General features: G+C 34.0%; 1 protein-coding gene across 3 annotated transcripts in view; it reads left to right on the forward strand.

Moving 5' to 3' along the window:
- The window catches only part of PRKAA2 (protein kinase AMP-activated catalytic subunit alpha 2), a 51,671-nt gene extending 38,777 nt beyond the window's left edge, over positions 1-12,894 (forward strand). For 2 of the 3 annotated variants that reach the window (XM_039887314.1, XM_039887324.1), the window contains 4 exons: positions 78-302; positions 6,921-7,425; positions 8,993-9,119; positions 10,356-12,894. In XM_039887314.1, coding sequence (XP_039743248.1) covers positions 78-302; positions 6,921-7,425; positions 8,993-9,119; positions 10,356-10,594 — 1,096 coding nt within the window. In that variant the 3' untranslated portion in view covers positions 10,595-12,894. The remainder of the gene's footprint in view (positions 1-77; positions 303-6,920; positions 7,426-8,992; positions 9,120-10,355) is intronic. The other variant, XM_039887335.1, reaches the window with a different exon arrangement.
- The last annotated feature ends 393 nt before the right edge of the window (positions 12,895-13,287 follow it).

Here is a 13,287-nt window from a genome sequence, read left to right on the forward strand (position 1 = left end):
ATGTAGAAGTAGGGGTCATGTAAATGCGAAAAAGTGACACTTGCATTTCAGGTTTGTGTTGTCATCTTTTTTCTTAGATTGTATGCAGGTCCTGAAGTTGATATCTGGAGCTGTGGTGTTATTTTATATGCTCTTCTTTGTGGCACCCTCCCATTTGATGATGAGCATGTACCTACATTATTTAAGAAGATCCGAGGAGGTGTTTTTTATATCCCAGAGTATCTGAATCGTTCTGTTGCCACTCTCCTGATGCATATGCTGCAGGTCGACCCCCTGAAACGAGCAACTATCAAAGATATAAGGTGAATATGTTTTTTGTTACTGCTATGTACATATTCTAGTATTAGTAATAGTATCACCAATTAAATGTTTTATACAAATTTTACTTTTCTTATTACACAAACCTGATCATGTCACTCATCTTTTAAATATTTTAAACTGTTTCCCAAATTTTTAGCTTAGGTAGCAAAGCATACAAGGTCCTCAATAGAAAGGCTGTACTTAACTTCTGAAGTCTCATTTCCTGCACTCATTTACCACATCCCTTATACCAGGTCTTCAGCCGCACCGAATTTTTCCTTGTTCCTCAAATATATTTTATGTCTTCATATCTCTGTTTATATTATTCCATTTGTCTCTGCTGCCCTATTTGACCTGATAGATTTCCATTCATCCTTTAAAATTCTCACATATCACCTTCCTTGTGAAATCACTTCTAATTTCTCTAGGCAATGTTAGCTGCTTCCATTTCTGTGATTTCCACATTTACTTCATGCTTTTAGTTTTTCATTCTCAGTGTATGTAGCTATTTCTCAGTGTGTCTTTCTTTTTGTTAAATTGTAACTAAATAAGGATAGAGAGAATGTCTTACTGATCTTTGTATATGCAGTGCTAGAAGGCCTAAGAATATAATAAATGCCCAGAAAGTATTTGAATAAAATTCAAATAGAAAAACAGGGTGAGATTTATGTATTTTACATAAGGTCGATGAAATAAAGAATAAAAGATTTGTTAAGATTTTTCGAATCCAAAAATAGCTACTAGTAGGTTTGCTGTGAAGAATATCTTGTTAGTGAGAAACTTTGGAAAGTATGGTTGCTGGTGCTACTGTGAATATGACCTTTATGTAGCACACACAAGTCAAGATACTTCATTGCTTTCTACTTTTTGCTTATCAAGTCATGTTTCTTAGAGGGTTTTTGTTGTTGCTGTTCTTACCTAACATTTCATCAGATATTTGCTTACAAACACATTTTTTTGACATCTTTCCAGAATCCTCCTCCTTCTCTTCACAAGCCAGAATGACTATTTAGAGACCTGTGACTCTTGTAATATTTAAATGATGGCCGAGGTAGTTGTTTACGTGATTGTTACTGATCTCTTGCAAGAAAAGACTGATTCTTTTTGCATTCCTGTACTGTTTTCTTCTCCCAGTCTTTCTTCAGTGTTCCAGGCTTCGTGCATAAAAATGTAAAATTGTAAATTAGCACCAGATTTAGTTATGGAAATGAACTTAGCAGAAAAAGCACCTTTTGTGTTCATAATTCTTTAGAATATATAGTTTATTTAATTGGCTTTTCCTTAGAAAGAAAATTAGATATGCTGATATGTACTTGTATCTGTCAGCACATACATTTAGAAAAGTATTGATTCTGTTATTTAAAATAGGTGCTTGTATATGTACAGGCTTTAGAAGAAAAATGTAAATAAAAGTTTACTAGGCTAAGTTAATTTATACATACGTAGGTGGTATAAAATAGTGGCATTCGTTTCTGTACTTAATATAATAACTTCAATTAGTAGTTTTCACCATTTTTTTAAATCTAAACTTGGTTTTTTAATATTTGGGAATTCTTTATTCAATAAAATACAGTTCAGCAGGGAAAGAATTACTAAGTATTGAACAATGATTATATAACAGGTATTTTGCCAGATACTTGACATATTTTATTGCACTGACTCTCAATAAGTAGCTGTTATTAATCTCATTTTACAAACCATGAAACTAAAGCTTAGAAAGATTATATTATGATTCACTTATGTATCTATTTGCCCCTATTAAATTTTAAGTTCCTTTAAATTAGGGACCAAGTGTTAATATGTACCAAGCACTGAGTATTCAAAATGAATTAAGTGTTGAATAAATTTGTGTGTGTTGAAAATTATGAAGCTAATAAGAGTCAGCAGTGGAGCTCAACTCAGATATTGCCTGAATTCAAAACTTCTATTTCCACTGCTTCAAATTGCTGTATCGGTTCTGTGACATCTATCCTTTCTCCATTTTACCTTATTTTATATTTCTCTTATGTTATTTCTGTACAGATCTTATTTTTTCTTACAGATAGTAAACCATTGGTGGTTATAAAATGTATCTCAATACCTACTCATTCATTTAATCATTTTGTTTTTATTCAACAAATATTTAGCATCTACTAGATGCTGGGAATATAATAGTAGACAAGACAGACGTTGTCTTCATTAAAATCACATTTTTGTATTTTCCTAAATGCCTTAAGTTTAGTATTACTATTAATATTGTCATGGTTAAAAGTGAAAAGTCTGAAGTTCAACTGTCTAAGTATGAATCCTGATTCTTTTGCTTACTAGCTATCAGCATATACTTTCTTTTTTACTTTAGTTACATCATACATAGTAGATTTGTTGGGAGTATAGTCTTAAGTTGAACCATGTGAATTTACTATTTCTGTAAGAACTGCAAATATTCATCTTAATATAATTAAGGCTATTAGAACAATAGCCAGCCCATAATGTTAGTTATTAATATTATTTTAAAATGATAACTTCTTTTAGTTTCACTTAAAGAAATTTGGACATATTGGGAAGTTCTAAAATTTGATTAGTAGTCTTTATCACTCATTTAGTCTTAAATCACATCAAAATTAGGTATCAGGTAATAGTGATAGAAGGACATACTTTCTGGTAGCTGTATAGTAATCCTTATGAAATGAATTGATCATGTCTCAGGTGAACCTTCATAAACATCCTGGTTACTGCTTACCTTGGTAGAGTTAACTCAGAAACTGACTCCTGAAAATCAAAAGCTGAAAGTGCGGCTTTTTAATTGGCACTTTTCTCATTGTAAACAATTATGGTCTTGCATTTAATGAATTCGAAATCAAAATTTAGAATATTTCCCTATTGATTGTTTTTTAAATATTTATTCATTTTTTTGATATAATTCACATACCATAATATGTCCTTTTAAAATGTATAACTTAGTGGTTTTTAGTATGTTTACAAAGTTTTAGTCATTACCACTATTTCAGCCCAGAATATTTTCATCATCCCCAAAAGAAATCCTTACCCATTAGTAGTCATTCCTCATTTCCCCCTCTTCTCAGTCCCTGGCACCCACTTTCTGTCTTTCTGGATTTGCCTATCCTGAGCATATCATATAAGTGGAATTATACAGCATGTGGCTTTTTGAGTCTGGCTTCTTTAACTTAGCATAATGTTTTCAAGACTCTTTCATGGCATAGCATGTATCAGTACTTCATTTCTTTTTTGCTTAAAAAATATTCCATTGTTTGGATATACTACATTTTGTTCATTCATCAGTTAGTAGATATTTGAGTTGTTTTCACTTTTTGGCTCTTAGGAATAATGTTGCTATGAACATTCATGTACAGATTTTTTTTATGGTCATATGTTTTCATTTCTCATGAGTATATACCTAGGATTTATAATAATATGTTGTTGCTCTTGTTTGTTTAGTGATTTTGCTGAACTAATTCCATAAAGTCTGTATTCTTTGCCATGGGTAGCCACTGAAGTCTCTGCCTGGTTAGCTTAATGGTCAACTAATTTTTAGAGGTTTCTTTGAATGCCTTGATCTAATTAGTCTCCCAGGCTTTGCTGAGGGACTCTGTACATGTTGAGATATGTCTTCAGTGCTCCAAGAAGTTCATAAATCTGCCTTGGTCTTCATTTCTTGCTAGCACAGAGCCTCAAAGTCAGTCAGTGATGAGAAATTAGAGCCTTTCACATACAACACTTCATATACGTATGGCCTTCTTGAGTCCCAGGAATATATCAGAGTATTTCAAGGACTCCTATGGAACTCTTATTCCCTTTTTCTTTTAAGTTTTTTGATCAGCTTCTTGTTTGGACCAACTCTTATTGACGCTTTGGGCAGCTGAGATGTTAGTCAGTTGCCATTGATTGTTTTTGACAATCGTCCTGGGGAGAATGTTGTTTGCAGTGAGGGAGCTCTGAGGTGAGATGAAGACAAGGCTTGCTTGTAGAGGTTTCCAGGGAATTGCTAGACATGTCAAATAATGACAATTCTCTGGGATAGGACTTTTGGGGAACACTAAACCTGTCCTCCCCATCTTTCCCCCAGTGGTTGCTATGCTGCTGGTTTCCTGGGCTATCATGATTGTGAGGCTCTTGGTTTTCAAGGCTATCTAGATATGAGGAAAGGTAGATGGATATAGGACAACTTAAAATATCACAAATCTTTCTGTTCTTACTGAGATACAGCTTTTAGTTCATTTCCAGAGTTCTGAAAAAATTGATTTTGACAATTTTTTTGTGTGTCATCTCATTGCTTTAATGGAAGAGGGAGTTTTGGGGAGTTCACTCAAAAGTGCTTACTTTCCTATTTGTCATTGCTTTTGAAAAATGTTACATGTGTAACATAATTTCTTATCCATTATTTCTTTTGAAGAAATTAATACTCAGTCATTTTTATTACTAAACACTTAATAAATGCTTGTTATTATCATGATATAGCAAATAAACACATTTATTTTTGTCTTCATACTTAATGTGTCTAGTCATAATTTATTTATTCTACATTTATTGAGCATTTATTGGGTATTGGAAATCAGCTAAATAAGACTTGGTCCCTATTTCAAGGAGCTCCCAGTATAGTAAGAAAGGTTAAGAATAAATCAAGAACTATAAAAAAAAGTGGGAATATTGTAATAGAAAGATCTACTAGAAGCTGTAGAGGTTTCATCTTTGTATATCCTCAAGGTCTGGCACACCATCATTTCTCACTTGGACTGTTGCACTAGCGTCATCACCGTTATCATCATCATTTTTTTATCTTTTCAATTTAGTTTATCACAACCAGAAAAATCTTTACAGAATGCAAATTAGATCATGCCACCCATCTAAAATCTTTCAGTGATTTTCATTAACCATAGGTTCCAATCCCAAAAACTTTTTTATAACATAACAGTTGTCAGAAATATCTGATATCTTTTGCCACTCCGACTCATAACTCATTAAGCTTTCATGAAAGTGGCTTGAGTTTAGTTCCTTGAACATGGCAAAGTTCTTTTTTGACTTAGAGTCTTTGCATATATTGTTTCTTTTGCTGGATACCTGTTCCTCAACTCTTAGCTTCTAATTATCCTGGTATCTGCTTAAATGTTACTCAGAATTGCTTCCCTAATCATCTCTCATTTTGAATTATATACTATCATTTTACCCTGTTTTCCACTCAGAATCTTTATCACAAGATTTTCATGTTTGTATATTTGTAACTGTATATTTATTTTTGTGAGTATTTGTTTAATCTTTATCCAGCTAGGATATAATCTCTTTTGTGAGGTGAAGGAGTGTGTCTTTTTGACATAGAGTGTCCTTAGTAAATATTCATAAATGAATTAATCAGTCAATAGCAGGCATCCGGGCAAAATGTATATTGATCTGAATTTAAGCTTAGGGGGTACCTCATTCCCCCATGTGATAATGCTTATGCAATCTTGGAGGAGTAGTAATAGTACAGTTAAATGACAGGGCGTGGGATTTCTTATAGTAACAACAGTAACATCACGTTCAAAGGCCCAGAAGTGTGAGAAAATAAGATTTAGCAGACTGTTTCTCAAACTTTTTGATTTCGCACCCCTTTATACTCTTAAAGTTGAGGTCTCCAAAGAGTTGTGTGTTGTGTTGTGTTTTGTTTTATTTTTTAATGCAGGCATATCTATCAATATTTATTATATTAGAAATTAAAACTGAGAAATTTACAAAATATTTAATTCACTTAAAAATAATCAACCTGTACATGGTAACATCTAAATAACATCTTGTATGAAAAATAACCTTATTTTCAACAACAAAAAGCATTATTTTACATTTTCAAATCCTATTAATGTTCGGCTTAATCAAAGATGACAGGTTCTCATATCTACTTCTTGATTCACTGTTGCAATGTGTTATATTAGTTGAAGTCTATAGATAAAATCTGACCTCACTCATATAAGGGATTGGAAAAGAGAGGAACAGTTTAATAGCCTTTTAGATAGCTGTGGATATTTTTCTTTGATATTAAACCAAAGCTTAATATGTTAGTTGAATTATCAAATATGAAAATATATCAATTAACTATTGTAGTTGTTTTGTATTAAGATTCACTGGTCTGTTTTGCATTTTAGTGGATCTTTTACCCATGTATAATTCTGCAATATCATGCATTGGTCATTTGGAAAATATTGAGTTTTCAAGTTAGATTTTCCAAATGGTGACACATTTCATTATATAATATTAAAATCATACTCATTATTATCATCATTACAAAGTTCTCAGAAAAGTCTTTAAGTATTGAGAAGCCGTCAAGCTCATGGAGACAGATAAAATTACACATAATTCTAAAATTTTACTTGAAAGCTTGGATTTTATATTTGGCATCAAATACTTCTAATTGTTTCCTCTTAAGTGACAGGCTCATTTTGTTGATTTTTGAGAAAATGTCAGCCAGATACCCAAGTCCGAATAACCACAGTTACTCAAGGTTAAAGGTTAATTAACTTATCCAGAGTCACACAGCTAGTAAGTTACTAGAGCAGGTCTTTCTGATTCCGTTATGTTGTATTGCCTCATGTCTCAATTATTTGGGAGTTGCCAAAGCTTGTTCTTACAATAGTGTATTGTGGTATTTTTCCTAGAGAGCATGAATGGTTTAAACAAGATTTGCCCAGTTACTTATTTCCTGAAGACCCCTCCTATGATGCTAACGTCATTGATGATGAGGCTGTGAAAGAAGTGTGTGAAAAATTTGAGTGTACAGAATCAGAAGTAATGAACAGTTTATATAGTGGTGACCCTCAAGACCAGCTTGCAGTGGCTTATCATCTTATCATTGACAATCGGAGAATAATGAACCAAGCCAGTGAGTTCTATCTCGCCTCTAGTCCCCCAACTGGTTCTTTTATGGATGATAGTGCCATGCATATTCCCCCAGGCCTGAAACCTCATCCAGAAAGGATGCCACCTCTTATAGCAGACAGCCCGAAAGCAAGATGTCCATTGGATGCGCTGAATACAACTAAGCCCAAATCTTTAGCTGTAAAAAAAGCCAAGTGGCATCTTGGGATCCGAAGTCAAAGCAAACCATATGACATTATGGCTGAAGTTTACCGAGCTATGAAGCAGCTGGATTTTGAATGGAAGGTAGGAAATTGTATATTGAGATGATTTGTAGAAGCCATTTTTTGTGCGTAGTAAGCTGCTGTGAGCTGCTGAGTTGAGAACTGAGGTCGATAAAAAAGTTGTTTTTGATTTAGTTGTAAATTAAGTGGTTTTGATGCTTCTGGCTGATAAACCCCATTCTTTGCAATAATATACCATGTGCATGCGAAACAAACATCTGTAAGAAAGAAAAGTGTTGATGTTGAGGACCTAGATATTTTTGAATTACAAACTAGCATTTTTGGCAGATAAACAAAAGGTAATGAACTCGAAGTCACCTGTTTCAGCATCCATTATAGTAATAAAAAGTCATGTGTCTTCAAAGATACATATTTTTACTTTTCTCTCTTTTTTAGGGAAGGTTTTTTTTTTTTGCTTTTTGCCAACAGCTGTAGCAGCTAATGGTCAATACACATTATACCATCAGGCTATATTTTGTTCATTCAACAGATATTTTCTCTAAGTTGAGAAAAATCTCCCTTATTTGGCTGGTGCTTTTAATCCTTAGTTACGGTGTCTTTTTCTTACTCAAGTCCACATTTTACTTTTTTATTAGTGCTCCAATTTATTTTAATTCTATTTGTGTATATGTAGGGGGCGGGGGGAACATTTTTTTCATTTCCGTTATCCCTATAACTCTTGTTCCTTTCTTGAGGACTGTGAATGTATTTTTAAAGGTAGAAGAAAAACACTCAAGCACACCATGTAAATGTTCACTTGACATGTTTGAATAAATCAGTCATTTTCATTTCATTATTTGTGCATGAAATACATAAATAAAATTTTTCTTTGAAACCATTTAAACCACAGTTTTCTGTAGCAGTTTGATTTTAGTTAAAAAAGAATTGTTAATATCTTTAAAATTCCTTGCAGAAAAATTTTGGAACTAATTTGATAGATGTTTTGCAAACCCAGGATCTTCTTTATCTGAGCTGCAATTTTCTTATCTTCAAAAGGCAGATAATACCTTTCTCACAGGATTATTGTGATACTTAAATTTTGTGACAATACCTATTACAGTGCCTGATGCAAACTATTAATGTCGGTTGCCCTTTATACTTTCTACTCCATATTCATAAGTAAAATATTCAAGTTGAGGCTGGGCAACCAAAATTATTATTGGTGTTTTAGAGTAAGGCATGTCTAGAATGATGGCTAGATGCCATATAATCTCAGAGTTCCCTTTAAATTTTAATTGCTATACACACTACTGTTGGTGGAGATTGAATAAATACTAACCTACCATGTAATATAAAAAAAAGATCATTCAAGTCTACAGCCATGCCACCCTGAACACGCCCGATCCGCTCGATCTTGTATGATCTCGGAAGCCAAGCGGAGTCGGTGCTGGTTCGTATGTGGATGGGAGACCACCTAGGAAGACCAGGTGCTGTAGATTTTTTTTTTTTTTAAATGATCATTCACGAATTTCTTCTCTGCTCTACCTCCATCAGTTATTTGTTTTGGTATTCTTTGCAATAAGAATAGGGAGATGTTTTGTAGTTTGTTGTTTTTAACATTTTTCCTTAAAGAAAATTTCCCATTTTAGGTAGTGAATGCATACCATCTTCGTGTAAGAAGGAAAAATCCAGTAACTGGCAATTATGTGAAAATGAGCTTACAACTTTACCTGGTTGACAATAGAAGCTATCTTTTGGACTTTAAAAGCATTGATGGTAAGGAAGCTATGCAGGCATGAGCTCTGAGAAGATAAAACTGGGCACTAGTTGACAGGATGTTAAAATCATCTCAAAGACGTGGTGGGTTGCTCGTCACTGGTTTTTAAGTGATCTAAATTGAGCTAAAAATGTAAGTGTGAAATGAAAAGGATCAAAGACACACATCTCAAATCCAGCACTTCTCCAAAAGAAGTGCTTCCTTGGCATCAAAAGTGTTGGCTGTGGAACAGAAAACAGGGAAGCAGTTTTTACCTGAAATTAGCTGATGTTGTCAGGTGGTCACATTTTCTCATTCATATTTTATAACTGTTAGCGTTATAATATCTAAACTTCCCCATTCATCAAATTCCTTTATCTTGGTTGGCCAAGGTGACCGAACAGGCCTCTCTTGGGACTTAGGTTGGACTTCGGTGCCTGTGGCTGTCCAGGAGCCAAAGGAGTTGAGGGAGGAAGTTCTATCTGAGTATTTACTGTGTGCCAAGGATCAGACCTGGGTGAACCCGATGTGCTTGTTTTGTTCAGAGGCCCACGTGGGATAAAACTGAATAAACTGAGGATCAAGTGCTAGATGGAACAAGAGGAAGACTGAGTTCAGATATAAGGAAGTCTATTTAAACAGAGCTTGTAAATTTTATTCTTGAACTACCATCAACTATAGCATTTTTTGTATGGTCCCCAGACCACTTTCATCAAAATTATGCAGAGTTCTTATTAAAATGCAGATTCTTGGGAACTACCCCCCAGACCTACTAAATCAGAATTTCTGCAAAACTGGGGATCTGAATTTTTAACAAGATTTCCCTTGTTCCACTCTCAGGCAATTTCAGTGTACTCCGAAGGTCAGAACTACTGTGTTTCGGTAACTTTTATTTTTACCTGAATGATTTTTTATTGATATGCTGTAAGAAAATAAGCCTTCAAGGATGTGTTTTCTTCATTGCAGGGTATTCGTTTGATTTCAAGGTTAATGCTGAATCTTATGTTGAGAAGGATTTAGGGGTCACCTTTTGACTGTGTGAAAGTATTGTGATTGATTAGTGATGTCTTTCTCCATTGTGGGAGGAAAGAGGTATTATCACCCTGCTCCTAAAACACTGAAATATGACATTCATTATTAGATTGCCTTTGCTCAGATGTGTTTACTTATTTAATATTCTGAATATAGCATCTTAATAGGAAGGGCTAGGACAAATAGACCTTTCAGATAAATTGTTCTTCTTTGGTCCATTTCAGATGAGGTGGTGGAGCAGAGGTCTGGTTCTTCAACACCTCAGCGTTCCTGTTCTGCTGCTGGCTTACACAGACCAAGATCAAGTTTTGATTCTGTAACTCCAGAGAGCCATTCGCTTTCTGGCTCTCTTACTGGCTCCTTGACCGGAAACCCATTGTCTTCAGTTACACCTCGGCTGGGCAGTCACACCATGGATTTTTTTGAAATGTGTGCCAGTCTGATCACTACTTTAGCCCGTTGATGTTCTATCCCTAGTTTATATCTTTCTGTTACTGCACTGTGAAAATCAGATATATTCTTTAAATTATTATTTTACTTATGCATATCACATACTCTAAAATGCTGATTGACAGACGTGAATATTGCCAGGGGACACCCAATGCCATTGAAATCACTGAAAACGAGTTTGACATTTTATTTACCTGTAGAAGTCTGTAATTCTATTTTGTCTATGATAAATTCACATAGGCAGACTCTTTAATAGGTGAACATTGATGAAGATTGTTAATTTAAAATTGTGAGTTCACTACAGATGATTAATACACCTTCACTGGTGAACCATCTCAAAGGATGGTTTGGCAGCACCTCCTTGCTTTACTCTTTAGGTAAATTCAGTTTACTTCTAAATATTTCAGCAGGCTTTAAGCTGTGTTTATGCACCTAATTCTTTTGCACGAGAAGATTAAAAAAATAAAACAAGCATTAGTAAGTAGTGTTTAAATGTTAAATTCTTAAAAGCCTGCCCCCAAAATATCAGAAGCCAAGTTCTTCTAATAGTTTTCACCTAGTGTTTAACACAAGGGCTGTGGTCCTGTAACAGGACTGCTTTCCTTGTTCCTTAAAAACTGTAACCAACTAGAGGTTTTATCTTGAGATTTCTGTGAATAACATTTATTTTAAAAGCCTTCAAGATTCTACTCAGTATTGGAACATCTGGAATTGCAACGACTTTTATCTTTTTCATAAACATATCATTTTAAAACATGACTTCAAAACCTACCTTTTGCAAATTCTTTTTTGTTCTATTTATTTTTGTACTTTCTAAAATGTGATGAAATAATTACATGAAACAAAGCGAAGCATCAACAGTCTCTTTAAAAAGAGCTGTTATCTTTGATTTCTTACTGGGTGTGGTAGTTGGGGGAGTGTGTGTGCGTGTGTATGTGTGTGTGTGTGAAAGAGAGAGGGAGAGGTTGCATCTCACATGTTAATTCTTCATCTGAATAAGTTTGTTATTGCAGCCAACCCCTCCCTCACCCTAGTCACCTTCTGTCTTTGTTTATTGTTTAATCCTTAGTGGCTGATTGGTTTAGCTTTTAAATCTTTTCTGGTTACCTTTCTTTGTTTTATATCTTGGTTGCTAGCCATCCAATTTGAAAACATGTTCTAGCCCTAAGGGCTTTTATGTACCTCCAAAGCTTGATAGGCTGTGGCCTTCACTGTTGCACCTCTTAGGGCAGGGAAGCCCTGAACATTAAGAAAAAAATCTCTCTTGTATAAATATACGTGCTGTTTACATATATACATATATGTATTCACACACCAATGCTTTTAAAGGAAAACCAAACTTTTGCTTTGTGCAGGTTGTGTGTGTGTGTGTTGTAATCTTAAAAAAAAACTTGTATACAGCAGGGTAGATAATAGCTGATTGATTATATTTTGTTTTAGTAAAAGTATTTAATTTTTAAATTATGTGTAATTTATCTAATTTGTATTTATTCGTTTTCTTTAGTATGTTGTAATTAACAATCTCACCTGACTTGCCCTAGAAAAGATTAAGCTCTTGAAAACAAAAAGTGACTAAGCCTTGACAGGTTTCTCTTTGCCAAAAAGGTTTTCTACAGGAAGCAAATGAGAATGTTAGACCAAGTTTCTCCTGTGTTTATGGAAGATAGCCATGTCTGTCTTTAAATAGTTTGAGTCAGGAGTTTGTAGTGTTACATCATATTGTTTTGTAGAACTTTTAAAAATACTCATTAAATGACTTTTAAAGTCTGACTTCTTAAAATAAATGGAATCTTTGCTGGGAAAGAGAGGGTGGGATTGCAGTTAAGAATTTTTAACCTTTGAAAGATTGCCATCTAGTGGCACCAAAGGGTGCTTTTTGTCATTATTTTTATAGAGATAAGCAGTAGTCCTGTTGTGTTAGTCTGATGTGCATTACAAATATGGCATAATTTTGGCCTCTCCAAATGTGTAAATATATCTTTTGGGAAAAACAAGGCCACCTCATAACATTTGCCTGACTATGAATGGGATGACCTTAGAAATAAGGAACTAGTCTCATTCCTTATTCCCGTGACAAATTCTCTAACAATTTTGAAGGTAAAGAAACAACAGGAAGGAATCCAGTGGCATTTTAGCTTCATTAGTCTAATAATTCAGATATTAGAAACATTCAAATCAAAATTATATGGATGATTATCATGTTTTTTGAGAGTTAAAATAGTTACTGTTTGCTCATTCTTGCCAGTATTCATGATTATCTACAATTTGGTAGTTACCTGTCAAAATTTTAGGAAAATAAAGGGTTACAGTTTTGGTTCTTGTATGCTTAAGTTTTTAAAACATAACATTCTGTGAATCTCAAATTGTTATTTATATAAGAGAGAAGATTACAGAAGGCTTATTAGTCCAGTATAACAGGGGCTAGATACATTGTCAAAGGGGACTTTTTGTTTCTAATGACCAGGAAAGAATAAATTACTGAATTCCCACATTTTAATCTTATAAACTGGTTAATTGTGGATATGGTCTTTGGTAGATAGGTCTGGGGCAAGAACTTCCTTCCAGTTAAAATTCTGGAGACCTTCTCTTAGTAGGTTGTAGATAAAGCCTTAGCTATATCATGGAAATGGACTCCATAGGATTCTAGAATAGCATTTCCCAAATTGTATTCTGTAATTGTCCAACAAAAACAAAAACACGATTCTA

This window comes from Pteropus medius, unplaced genomic scaffold (assembly GCF_902729225.1).
Source record: "Pteropus medius unplaced genomic scaffold, Ma_sr-lr_union100, whole genome shotgun sequence".
Classification (NCBI taxonomy): domain Eukaryota; kingdom Metazoa; phylum Chordata; class Mammalia; order Chiroptera; family Pteropodidae; genus Pteropus; species Pteropus medius.